The 12,731-nt window shown below is 52.1% G+C and overlaps 1 protein-coding gene across 37 annotated transcripts in view; it reads left to right on the forward strand.

Moving 5' to 3' along the window:
• LOC111850983 (ankyrin-2-like) overlaps positions 1–12,731 on the forward strand; it is a 149,688-nt gene that overhangs the window by 55,056 nt on the left and 81,901 nt on the right. For 12 of the 37 annotated variants that reach the window (XM_072718723.1, XM_072718714.1, XM_072718717.1 and 9 more), the window contains exon 1: positions 9,326–9,714. The exons of 4 other annotated variants lie outside the window; for them this stretch is intronic. In XM_072718723.1, the coding sequence (XP_072574824.1) occupies positions 9,583–9,714 (132 nt within the window). In that variant the 5' untranslated portion in view covers positions 9,326–9,582. Of the gene's footprint in view, positions 1–9,322; positions 9,715–12,731 lie in introns of those variants that run through there. 21 more of the 37 variants (XM_072718739.1, XM_072718734.1, XM_072718735.1 and 18 more) reach the window with 6 other exon arrangements.

The following is a 12,731-nucleotide window of genomic DNA, read 5'->3' on the forward strand; positions in this document are numbered from 1 at the left end:
TCCTCTCTCTCTGTATATCCGGCCCTCCTCTTCTTCCGTATATCCACCTCTCCGCTCTCTCCGTATATCTGCTCCTCCTCTCTTTCTCTTTATATCTGCCCCTCCACTCTCTCTTCGTATATCTGCCCCTCTTCCCTCGCTGTATATCCGCCCCTCCTCTCTCTCTCTGTATATCTGCCCTTCCTCTCTCTCCGTATATCTACCCCTCCTCTCTCGCTGTATATCTGCCCCTCCTCTCTCTCTCTGTATATCTGCCCTTCCTCTCTCTCCGTATATCTGCCCTTCCTCTCTCTCTGTATATCTGCCCTTCCTCTCTCCGTATATCTGCCCCTCCTCTCTCTCTGTATATCCGCCCCTCCCCAATCTGTATATCTGCCCCTCCACTCTCTCTCCGTATATCCGCCCCTCCACTCTCTCTGTATATCCGCCCCTCCTCTCTCTCTCTGTATATCTGCCCTTCCTCTCTCTCCGTATATCTGCCCCTCCTCTCTCTCTGTATATCCGCCCCTCCACTCTCTCTGTATATCTGCCCCTCTTTGCTCTGTATATCTGTCCAGCCTCTCAGGACTCCAGGTCAGTCAGTGAAGGCTCCTGTGGTATTTCTGGTCTGCTAATCCCCCAGAGCCGTGTGAATCTGGTCTGAATCACTGGCTCATGCTAATACCGGCCACTGAGATGTCTGGGTAATCCACACGCTGCTTCTGAACACCACGTCGGGGACCTGCTGCCCTGTGCTCACACCCACCTGTGGTCTGGCCCATTCTTTAGTGTTTGGCCTGGACGGCGTAGCACCTATGAGTGGCAGAAGGGTCAGCGGAGCCTCGCCGCAGGTAGGACAGGGGGGGGCTGCGAGGGCGGGGGTGGTGGGACAGGCAGGTGGAAGGGTCACTTTATGTTTCCTGCCCTCAGTGAATCCCCTGCTTTTCTGCTGCGCTCATTTATTTCCACTCTGCTGTCCAGATCTGATTTATGAGTTTTTCTGAGCTCGGCTATGGGACAGGCCCCTGTACTGTGGAATGGGCTCCTGTACTGCGGTATGGGCCCCTGTACTGCGGTATGGGCCCCTGTACTGTGGTATGGGCCCCTGTACTGCGGAATGGGCTCCTGTACTGCGGTATGGGCCCCTGTACTGTGGTATGGGCCCCTGTACTGCGGGATGGGCCTCTGTACTGTGGTATGGGCCCCTGTACTGCGGGATGGGCCCCTGTACTGCGGTATGGGCCCCTGTACTGCGGTACGGGCCTGTGTACTGTGGGACAGGCTATTGTACTGCGGTACGGGCCTGTGTACTGCGGGACAGGCTATTGTACTGCGGTACGGGTCTGTGTACTGCAGGACAGGCTATTGTACTGCGGTACGGGTCTGTGTACTGTGGGACAGGCTATTGTACTGCGGTACGGGCCTGTGTACTGCGGGACAGGCTATTGTACTGCGGTACGGGTCTGTGTACTGCAGGACAGGCTATTGTACTGCGGTACGGGTCTGCGTACTGCGGGACAGGCTATTGTCATGGTCTCCACACGATCCTGTACATACTTGCTAAGCCGACCTCATCTCCTCATTTAGGGTTATTGCTGGAAAAATGATTCTGAGAAGATGCTGCAGAAAGTGCATAATGCAGCCGCACCCATTGGCTCTTTTTAAATTTTGTGCTCAGACTGCGACAGGGTGGAAACAGTGGCGGGGGGGGGGGGTTGGTTTTTTTATGAAGTGGCTCAAACGTGGACCTTGCTTTTCTGCATGAGCGCTCCCCCCAGAGGACATGTGTCGCAACAGCACCAGCCCCAGATGCTGTGATCCACCCACATCGCAGATCTCTGGGCAGTTCCGGACTTTTCTCCGGATTGGAGGGCTTTGTTGTTCGCTCAGAATGCCGGAATGGGAATTAAAGGATGTTAGCTCAGGCATGTCACACCTCCCTGTCACGGCAGATGTTCTTTGTTACGTGTTTGACCAAAGCATTTCCACCACAAAGAATGTACATGACGAGCAGTTTGATCTTTCCCGTGTCAGATACTCAGAAATGTAAGTGAAACTGCCGATTAAAAAGCCGAGGAGAGCAGGGTGTGTGTTTGTTCTCTGGGGGCTGGGAGGGACATGGATGAGACAGGAACATTAAAAAGAAATATGGCTGTCTGGATGATTTCATTAGCATAGACGGATGCCGGGGGTATCTGTCTGCATGCTGGGGTGTGGGTTCGCTGTTTCAGTTTGTACTGTGTGAGGTGTATTATGGCTCAGGCAGGCCGAGAGAGGCGAACTCCTCATCCGCATGCACAGGGAACACGCCCCGCGAGCAAGGTGCACGTGATCACGCGTGAAAAAAACACAGATGCACACTCGCACAATAACAGCTCTGAGGAGCTGTCCACGCCCCACTGCACACATAACGTGTTTTGGGGGGGGCGGTTCTGAGGAAAGGGGCCGTCAATGACCCGTGGGGGGCAGGCATGTTTCGTGTTTAAGTGTGGGGGAGGGGCTCATTAAAGGCTCAGAGGACTTTGGGTCTATAATGAAACCCGGGGGATGACTGCCTTCTCCAGTGGCATGGAATCCCCCCCCCCCTCACCCTGGCCTACTTCCTGGTGATGTCACCTCTGGCAACGCCCTTGCTGGTTGCTAAGCGACATAGCGCTGCGGTGATGAAGGAGAGACAGTGCCAAACAAAAGGCAGTGGAGTCGAGCTCGTTATACCCCCACAGTCCCACAGTCTCCCAGGGTCACTTCCCCCTGACACCGTGAGCAGCGGGAGTCCCCCCCCCCCGCTTTCGGGTTTAAGGGAAGGGCGTGCTGTTTGTTACCAGCCTCATGTGTCCTGTCGTCTGACTGCCAGGGAAACAGACCCTTATGAATGCTGCCATTTAGGGGTCCAGTTTAGTGAAATCGCAGCACATTTTGAAAATGCAGTATTTGATTCAAAATCCGAATTCTCTGAGAATATTCAGCTCTATCCTTAATAACAAGGTAGTTGGGGTGTTTATGCAGCCTGATCAAATCAATCATTAATGTTTTATTAAGCAGAAATGTAGAAGTGAAAGTAAATATGTAGCTGGGAAATATGAGCACGTTAGATTTAGGGGCTTTTTAAATAGAAGTGTGACTACAGTCTCCCGGCTAAGCCTGAGTGAGCAATGGCTCCCTCTAGAGGAGAGTCTGTGCATAGCATATCTTCTTTTTTGGAAGCAGCCTGGTTCCGCGGCGGCTGGTCGCTGGGTGGCTGCAGCCGTCACGCTTCCCCGGCTCTGTGTGTGAGGCTCCCCAGCGGGTGCGAGGCTGTGTCGTGAGGCTGGCCGGCCGGAGGAGAGGCATGACAGATACGGGGGGGTTAGGGGGGGGCGCAGTACTCAGCCGGGCCGGCACAGGTGGCCCAAGGCCCTGGAGCTGTCAGAACTGTCGTTCCGATGTTTCCGAGGGGGGAGGAGGTTCTGCTGTCTGGGCCGATGCTGAGCGTGGAACTCCAAAGCATGGAAAGCGCCAGTCAGCTCCTCCCAGAATCCATTGCCACGAGCTAGCAGCTTGGCTGAGGAGGGGGCGGAGTGCTGCTCGGGGATTCTACACCGATTGGCTGGCATCAGTGAGTGGCAGGTGGCCTGGAACTGGGGTTGTTTACTACGTGGAGATCAGGCTGTCAGGGAGGAATGCACGCAGATGACAAGCCCAGATGATGCGCCTGATAGCTCCGCCTCTCTGCTGCATCTTCATCCAATGAGCGTTCAGCAGTGATGTCCAGCTTATCAGGGGGAACAAGACATGCTCCTATAGCTTGAACAAAACGGGGATCCTTCATTTTTATCCCCATAGACTGTGTGACAATAAAAACAGGCAGCGAGTGTGAGCAGGGGCTCCTTACACAGCAAGCTGGTCTTACTCTGCATTCAGTCATCAGCCTACTCTGGATATACACCAGTACTGCGTATACCAGTGGCCACATAAGTACACCCACTGAGCAGCTTACATATGTAAATGCTGACTTATATACTGTCACTATACTGCAAATTGCACACTATCAATATTCATGATTACTGTTTAATGTTTAATATTTAATGTTTTGTCTTTTTATATTTGTGTCCAGGGGCGATTATAGAATTAGACCCTTGGGGAGGGCTCAGCCCCCTGATGAAATACAGGGCGTCACCCCCCCGTGATTAAATTTTCCGAGAGGAGGGGGGGGGCCTGTTTCAGCGCCTAGGATCTAAGCGACCAATCATTTCGCTGCATACTGTACAGAGTATAACTGTGTATGTGACAAATAAAACAACATAACAGTACTAGCCCTGTCATGTGACGCAAAGGGCTCCACGTGACACAGTGTGAAGGGGAGTAAATTGAAAGATGTCACCGTGGAAACCCAGTCAATGGGGCCGGCACATGCTTTGGGAAGTGAGGCCCAGATCTCTTAGGTTCTGTCTGATAGAAATGTGGGAGGGGGGTGGGGCTGCCCATAGGATGGATGTGCAGCCTAGTGGAGGTTGCCAGATGGTGCCCGCTGCCTAATCCGTTAACCAGCGTCCTACTGCTCTCGGGTGGGGGGTGTCATTTAGAGGTGTCTTAGGGCCGTGGGCTTTGCACAAGGATGTGGGTTAGTGTGGGCGGGGCACATGGCCGGGTCAAAGCGGCCTCACTGTGTGTTTATGATGCTATCAGCAGGGTTCCCATTAGGGTGGTGTTTCCGATCCTCGGGGAACCACAGACAGGGAGCTGGGAGGGAGCAAAAATGTGGACTGTCTGGCAGGGAGCTGGGAGGGAGCAAAAATGTGGACTGCCTGGCAGGGAGCTGGGAGGGAGCAAAAATGTGGACTGTCTGGCAGGGAGCTGGGAGGGAGCAAAAATGTGGACTGTCTGGCAGGGAGCAAAAATGTGGACTGTCTGGCAGGGAGCTGGGAGGGAGCAAAAATGTGGCTCATCTGGTTGGGAAACACTGCTCTGTGCTGTTCCAGTCAGAATCACCATCAAGATCAACATCAAGGGTCCAGTGTTTACTAGCTCAGATCTGGTATCTCCAGCTGCTTCTTGGCTCGAATGAGCGTGCCTGGTAACTACATAGATGACCTTAACAAGTGATATGATTATCCCCTCTATCATGTTTCAGTAATGACAGACCGTCACCCATAATTCGTAGGTGTAGAGTGTTCCTGCAAGTACCGCGGTGTGCTTCTACACGTTTTACATGTGTAGACCCGGGAAGGCAGCAGCAGAAACAGGCCTGCGTGTGACGTGTGTCTGGGCAGGGAACACTGGCTGTGGGGATATTCTTTTTGGTCCCCACAAGAGTAAACTCAATTAAAAACAAGTATGTAAATCTGTGACTGCAATGAAAAAAATAAAAATGCCAAAAATCTTGTATTTTGTTTGATTACTTGTGGTTAAGGTTAGGGCTGGGTAGGGGTTAAGGTTGTCATACCTGGAAATAGAGTTTTTCCCATAAAAATGAATGGACACCTCCCACAAAGATGTGAATAAAAATGTGTGTGTGTGTGTGTGTGTGTGTGTGTGTAAAGCCTTAGAGCTGCCCTACACGCAGTAATAAGGATTGTGTGGACAAATCCAGCCAGCATGGTTTAATCCCCAAATCCAGCCTAAGAACACAAACCCAGATGGTGCGCTCCCATTCGTACAGGGGTCCTGTCACGTGACAGCCACCTCAGCTCGGTCAAGACCACCGTCGGCTCCCAGAATGGGCGGGACGTTACAGGGAGCGGGGTGGCAGCACGTTGCCCTGGATGGCTAATCCCCATCAGCTAAATACGGAGCACTGATGGGTGCGTGTGTCTCCCTGTGCACGTTTCTGCTTTTACCATGGGGTATCCACCCGTAGAACCCATCAACCGTTACTCGTTTGGGCGTTACTCGCATAGGATTCATGCTTGTTTGTTGTCCTATGTTCACATTCTGCTGAAGCAGTGATAGCTAAATGAGGCCTGGAAAGGTACCACAAGCTTCTGCACCTATCGATTGCCCGTCAGTCCTTCCAAGGCTCTTTGGTGACACCTTTTGGCCACAAGTCTGCATGTCATTGTTGTGCTGTTACAAAATTTATTTTAGAATACTGTGCTCAGTATTTGAGCTGTTTGTCCAGCATGACAGGGAGTCCTTATACCTACCTAATACACCATGTTTATAACTCAGACAAACAGACCACAGAACACAACTGTAGCTAAATGGTCATTGTGCTCATGTTTTCAAGTGTGATCCATACTAAGTTTGAATCCCAGTATTTCGGTGTTGATTTAGTTGGCTGAGAATGATCATTCTGGGCCTCCGAATCCCTAGAAATTTGTGTCAAAATAGGGCGCAGTCATATGTCAAGTGAGGAGTGAATGATGGATGCTTTCAGCTGAGATCAGGAGAGCACTCCTGGAAATGCTTTGGAGAGATACCACCAGGCTGCACTGCAGGTAGTTCATGCCAATTTAAACAGAATTGAATGCTGCCAGCAGATGGCAGTGTGGCACAAACGATGAGGCACAAGCTCAACAAAAGGGTCATGGTCAGTGGAAAAATATTATCCCTTTTATGAGAGGACACAATACAGGAGTGCTTAGAAAATGCACATACACATGTATTCTGACACTCCACATTGAAGAAATGCGATTTCTAGGCATTTAATTGTTCCTGAGTGTTTACTGAGTCTCCGTCCTGTCAAGGGCATTGTGCTTGGTCTCAAAAGCCGCTTCTGATGAAGGATGTAATTCATCAGCAGCAGAAAGAGCCCCTCACTGCAAGTCAGGGTCATCAGTGCTGGGCTTTGTTAGCGCCGCGTGCCCAGCAGCTGATTTCAGGCGACAAACCGAAGGGTCTGCCTGGGATCTCGCAGAAACCATGTAGAACTGATTCTAATGCGGCGAGCAGCATTGCCAATCCTCCAGTAAAACCGCAGGCTAGGAGCCGTACGCAGACTAGGCGGCATTTCCACGGTGTAAGAAGTGCTTCTGTTTTGTTGCCAGGAATTATAATGGGACTATTGGTTCCATAGGCAGTGGACACCTCATTGATTTCATTGGTCATATCTCTGGCCTCTGTGCTCATGAACTCACCCCCCTTGCAGGAGTTAAAGAGCTACAGCCCTGGTACAGATTTGTACCCCAAAGTACAGTCAACATTAGTGTACCCCCAATGGTACAAGAGTGTTCTTCCGAGTCCATTTCTGTGCCTTAAAATACACTAAAAGGTAAATTTAACTACAGCTAGGGTACGATTGGCTGACCCTTGAGGGTACAGCCCCAGTGACAAGTATCTGTACCCTCAAGGGTACAATTTCTGATAGGGTGAGGTGAAGGTGCATGTTATTACTGGAGGAGGAATTCTTTAGTTGGACAACTATACGCAAACTGCAGAGGTTCTGCTCAGATTGGAGTAAGATGGATTCAGTTCAGATCGCGGATCAGCCAGTCAGTTTATAATATTGTAGGTGATGCAGGTCTAATGCCAGTGCTGAAGTTAGCAATAAGATGATGATAGGACTGGTATATGTAAATGCTTTATTATCATGTGTAAAATTATATTGTTTTCTTGCTGCTAGGGTCTCTAGTTTCTCAGAGTTTCTCCCATCAGATAGCCTTGCAGTCTCACGCCTCTGGGGTCATGTGTTTTTCCAGGCTGTGTCCCTCATTCCACACCATGCTCATTTGAGCATCATGGCTGTAGCCGGATAAGCTGCATTGAAAAGGGATTTATGGACGGTTTCATTCAGTACAGAAAGCGCTGATGTGTGACCCTGTCCATGGTGCTGAAACAGGACACGATCCCAGAGCATGCAAGGCGTGTCACATTTCGCCTGATTGGCTGCATAAGTGACTCCGCCCCTAAGGCAGCTTCTGCACCACAAGGTGAACATCTGATTAAAATAAATAAAACAGAAAATTAGAGAGAAAATGCTAATTGGAAAAGATGGGTTTTGAGAGCAGATTTAAAAAGTGAAAGTGAGTTGATGTTTCTGATATCCGGTGGGAGTGAGTTTCAGAGCCGTGGAGCAGAGCGGCTGAAGGCCCTGTACCCCATGGTGGTAAGAGGGGCAGAGGGAACAGCCTAGTGGATAGAAGAAGATGATCTGAGGGTGCGGGAGGGAGTAGCAATGTGATAGGAGATCATGCAGGTACAGAGGATATGCGAGGCGGGAGGTGGTTAAAGTGAGGATGGGTTCCTGACAGCTTCTCCGTCTCTGCTGGCTGATGCTGAAGCTGGACTCACCATTCAGTTAGTTAGAAGGCTGATATGGGTCTGTGACATTGTTCATATTACAAAAAGCAGAAAGATTCAAAAGAACATGGGGCTTCCAAGCCTCACATCTTCAAACTGTGATTGTCCCGCTGGTGCCATTTGACGTCGGGGAAGCCTCACCTATTTTTCAGCGTTACCTGCCCGTATTACAGAGGACAGAGCCACATTTTCCTGGTTGTTTCTGAGCGAGTAGCATTTACACGGAGAACTCGTGTGCTACGCTGTTTAAATAACTGAAACGCAGGCCGTGTGGATTCTGGGCGACACGGTTTTGCTTTTTCTCTTTGGAAGAGAAGGATTTTCTCCAGCTGAGGGGGCTTTACGGGAGACCTCTATAGATTTGGTTGGTTGGGGGGAGGAAGTAAGTATGGTGGGAATTAGTGCTGTGTGTGTGGGGGGGGGCATTGTCGTTTATTTGCCCTACTTTCTCTCAGTTCATTACTGAAGTGGGCCACCAGCCAGATCCGGTTTCTCAGCAGTATGGACACCTGATCCATGAGTGTGTATGTTTGTGTGTCCTGGCTTTGGGGAAGTAACCATGCCCCCCCCCCCCCAGCCGAAGCTAAAGCGTCTGACAGTAGGTACAGCAGTGACCTCCAGGCAGAAACACACATGAACCACCTCACGCTCACTGCCGTATTCCCACTGCACGGAGAGACTGCGTATTTCAAAGAACACGTCAGAACTGCATCGAGCAGCCTTGGAAAGGGAAATGGCGGAGGCGGGAGGCTGTGGAAAGACGCTGCGTACCCTGCGTCGGGGAGCCGTAGCGGCGGTGGCTGTAGCCTGCGTGCGGCACGGACTGCGCCATCTCCTCCTCTGAGGGGGCCGGCTGCACTGAGAGGAGCGTTCCCCCGTCCCTGGAGCCTGCCTGGTTCCTCCCTCGCCTCATCGTCATCCTCCTCCAGGTGCCGGCGACTCCGCCTCTCCTCAGCATCCCTGGCCCTGATTCGTGGCGGCGGCCGCATTTCTCGGCCACCAGAAACGTCACGGCCAAAGACTCGCACGCCTGAACCCGTCGTCTGACTGACTGTGGCCGGGGGTGGACCCGTCCGTCCTCGTTCCCTCCCTCCCTCTCTCCTCCTCTCTCTTCTCCCTCCCGCCTGCTGCCACCGCCACTCAGACACGCATTCCACAGAAGCGGCGCTAGCCGAGAGTCTGTGAAGGCAGAATCCGCAGCTCAGCCCGGCAGAGCGACACCCCAGCAGCAGCCTCTGCAGCCGGCACTGCTCGCAAACAGGCAACACCCACGACTCCCTCCCTACCTCCTTCTGCCAGGATCCCTTGTCCCCCCTGTGGGGCTTTTGGGTGATTTTAGAGCCGGATTTCTATTGAGTTTGGTGGTCGGAGACCAGCACAGCAGCCATGGCTCATGCGGCATCACAGCTGAAGAAGTCCCGTGTGCTGGACAAGCAGGACGACGTTGCTAAGGCGGCCGAGGAAAAGGCTCGGCAGCGGAGGCGGCGGTCTAGGGAGCGGGCGGAACGCAAGCGCAAGGTACGAGGAACCCCACCATCCCCTTCCTGCACTGCCATCTCCCCCCCCCCCTCCCCGCCTACCCACTTCCCCGAGCACGCAGGGGGTCACCTGTCGCCATGTCAACGCCACCAGCAGCTCCGACACTCCGAGCTTCGTCACCAACCATCAGCCATCCAGCCACCGCTCTCTCCCCCCCCCCCCATTCTGCTTCCAGCTGGGAACAACCTGTCCCACTGCTCGAACCCTCCAAGGTCCCCCAGGCAGCATTTTCCAGATCCCCCTTGAGGCCCTGGAGGGGGGTGTCGTCCACATTACTGCACCCCCCAACCCTGTGACCCCTTCGCTGTTTCCTTTATGTACTGAGCCGATTGCCTGTTATCTGGGGATCTACTTGAGGCCATCCACAAGAACTCCTATTTCAGAAGGTCGTGCGTGAGGACCATCAGGAACAGCGTGTGACAGCTCCCAGACTCACCTTTGCATGGGGGTGGGGGCATTTACCTCAGGATGTTTATGAAAGGGGACTTCCCACTAATGAAGACACTGGCGCTGTTTCGAGGGGTCTCTCCTGATCTGGAGCTTGTCATTGGGGTAGATTCCCAAAATCGTTACCCCCCCCCACCAACTATCACCTTAAAACCTCTCTCACTGTTTGGAATGCAGAATGATGTTCCTGATATGCACTGTCCAGGAGATTTATTGAACCTCCGACTCTCATTGACACCGGTTCACTTCTTCACAGAAGTGCACGGTTGTGGTGCACACATGCCGCATGTGTAGCTGCTGTTTGTGAGCCATGGACTGATGGAGGACGCCAATCTAAGCTAAACTGTTCGTTGAAACCGGTACCCCACAGCAGTAAAGAAGCAAACCGCAAATCACCAGTCGACACACCTTACATATTTTTGCTATCAAAGGTTGAAGGTAGTGCTTGAAGTGGGAAAATACCGGTATCAGTACTGCATGTGAGATTATAAAGGATGCCGGCACGCAATGAAGCTTCCCGGTACTCCTGCGCACCGATGAGTACCGCCCCACTTCAAGCACTGGTTGAAGGTTAAATATAAAACTCCAGTAGGTTCACTACGTAGTGCTTTACAGATTAAATCTCGGACGGATAAATTCAAAAAGGGCGACGATCGGTGTTAATTCCCTGTTATTGCTGAGGGTTAGGGATATTGGGTTTAGGTTTAGCATACAGGAGGAAGGGGGACCGTAATGCACTCACTCACCCCGGTCCTCTGTAACGTTTTAAACCCCGTAATCCGGACGAAGGCAGATGCTCACGATCCTTTTTTCCCGGTACAGGGATCCGCAGCCACCATTTCACCGAGCGGCATCGGCATTTATTTGTAGCGGTACCGAGTGGATAGGCAGCTCCGGACAGGCACCTACGAGGGGGGGACGCCGGCTGGGTGGGTGCAGGGCAACCGCCATTTGACGGGAGGGAGGGGAAATGCGATCCGACAGTGATCGTAATGATAAGTACCTACGTTCGATCACTGAGGTTCATTTAAAAAAGACAAAAAGCGTATTTGGGGTTTTTAGTTAAACAAGCCTGCTTATTAATTCTCAGGTCGCGGCGGTTCCGCACGAAACGGCAGTCTGTTTAAGGCGTGAGAGAGCGCATCTGGGATCTCGTTTGAAAAAATATCCTGTTGTGCTGCTTTGTGTTGCTGATCATCCTTAAATGTGGCCCCAATATTGTCCCAAGAACACAGGGATATGCATGGGTGTAGCTGCACTGCAGATGGCGGGGGGTAAAGGACGGCCGGGGTGGCGTAATGAGACGTAGCGCCGCAGATAGCTGTCAGACTGCCGCCTAATGCACGCAGCCCCCAATCTGTACCACTCGCTAAATCGTTTTGGCCGTGAAACACTGATACCTGCCGTGCATCGTACTCATGTCTTGTATTTTTTTTTCTTTTTAAGTTTTGTTTTAAGCATGTGTTTTTTTGCTGCTTTACCCATGTTCCTGCCCACCAGACGGGCTGTACTGTTACGTTTCTCTTTCCCTCCCTGAGTCTGAGTGTGAGGGGAAGTGTGAGTGTCACCAAGTGCATCTGGTCGGGAAGCCTGGCCCATTAACACACCTGTCCGCCAGGGGTCCATTTGCAGTGACCTGATCCAGTCCTGCGGGCTGGCTTGAAAAACCGCACCCTACCCTATATCTCTGTACAGCCTAAAGGTGTCGGTTTGTGTAATAACAGTGTGTGTGTGTGTGTGTGTGTGTATTGGGGGGGGAGGGTTCTGGAAATAGCTTCTCTTACCTGCTGACTTCAAAGGAGAAGAGAGAAGTGCATGTGCTTGACTGGGTGGGCGTTGCCTGTGCTGCTGCTGCCCCTCCCTTTAGCTCCCCCTTTTTTTTGGGGGGGGGGGGGGGTTATAATCCAAGGGCAGTTTGATGAAGGCTCTGTCCTCCCTCTGACCCCTGCATGATCTTCAGCAGCATCCCGTCCATCTGTCTGTTGAAGCCGAGATTCGACAGCGTGGAGAGCGACAAGCAAAGCAGCACAGCTGGTCGGGTGGGGTCGGGTGGGTTCGGGTGCCCGCCCCCCCACCATCGTTCTGTCCGCCTCACCCCCTCTCCCCCTCAGTCTCGAGCCGGTCACCGGCGTTTGCTGGCTGTGGCCAGTGGTGTCCCTGACGTGGTCTGCATGAGACAGAAGCTGCAACCTGGCAACTCAGCTGGCCAGAATATCTCTGGGACCCAATTCATTTCAAATGACCTCTGTAAAGTGCTGTTTTACATCAGGTGGCCAGGCTTGGAGTACACCAAGCTGTGCAGTCTGTCTTAATAACAGCTTTGGCTCAGCTAATGAATGATTAAGAGTGCGTGGTTCCCACCCCCACCCCCACCCGCACTCAGTCTTAGACAGTGCAGCGCAGAGCGATTTTCTCCAGTTACGCTTTACACATCTCTTCTCTTTGGCTAATGCCCAGCATATTGATATCTCCATTTATTTTTCAATTTCTCTTTGGGGGCCCAGTCCCTTCTATCCAGAGCAGTGGTCTCAGTCGTTCAGAACTCGTCT

The sequence above is a fragment of the Paramormyrops kingsleyae genome, chromosome 12 (genome assembly GCF_048594095.1).
Source record: "Paramormyrops kingsleyae isolate MSU_618 chromosome 12, PKINGS_0.4, whole genome shotgun sequence".
NCBI lineage: Eukaryota > Metazoa > Chordata > Actinopteri > Osteoglossiformes > Mormyridae > Paramormyrops > Paramormyrops kingsleyae.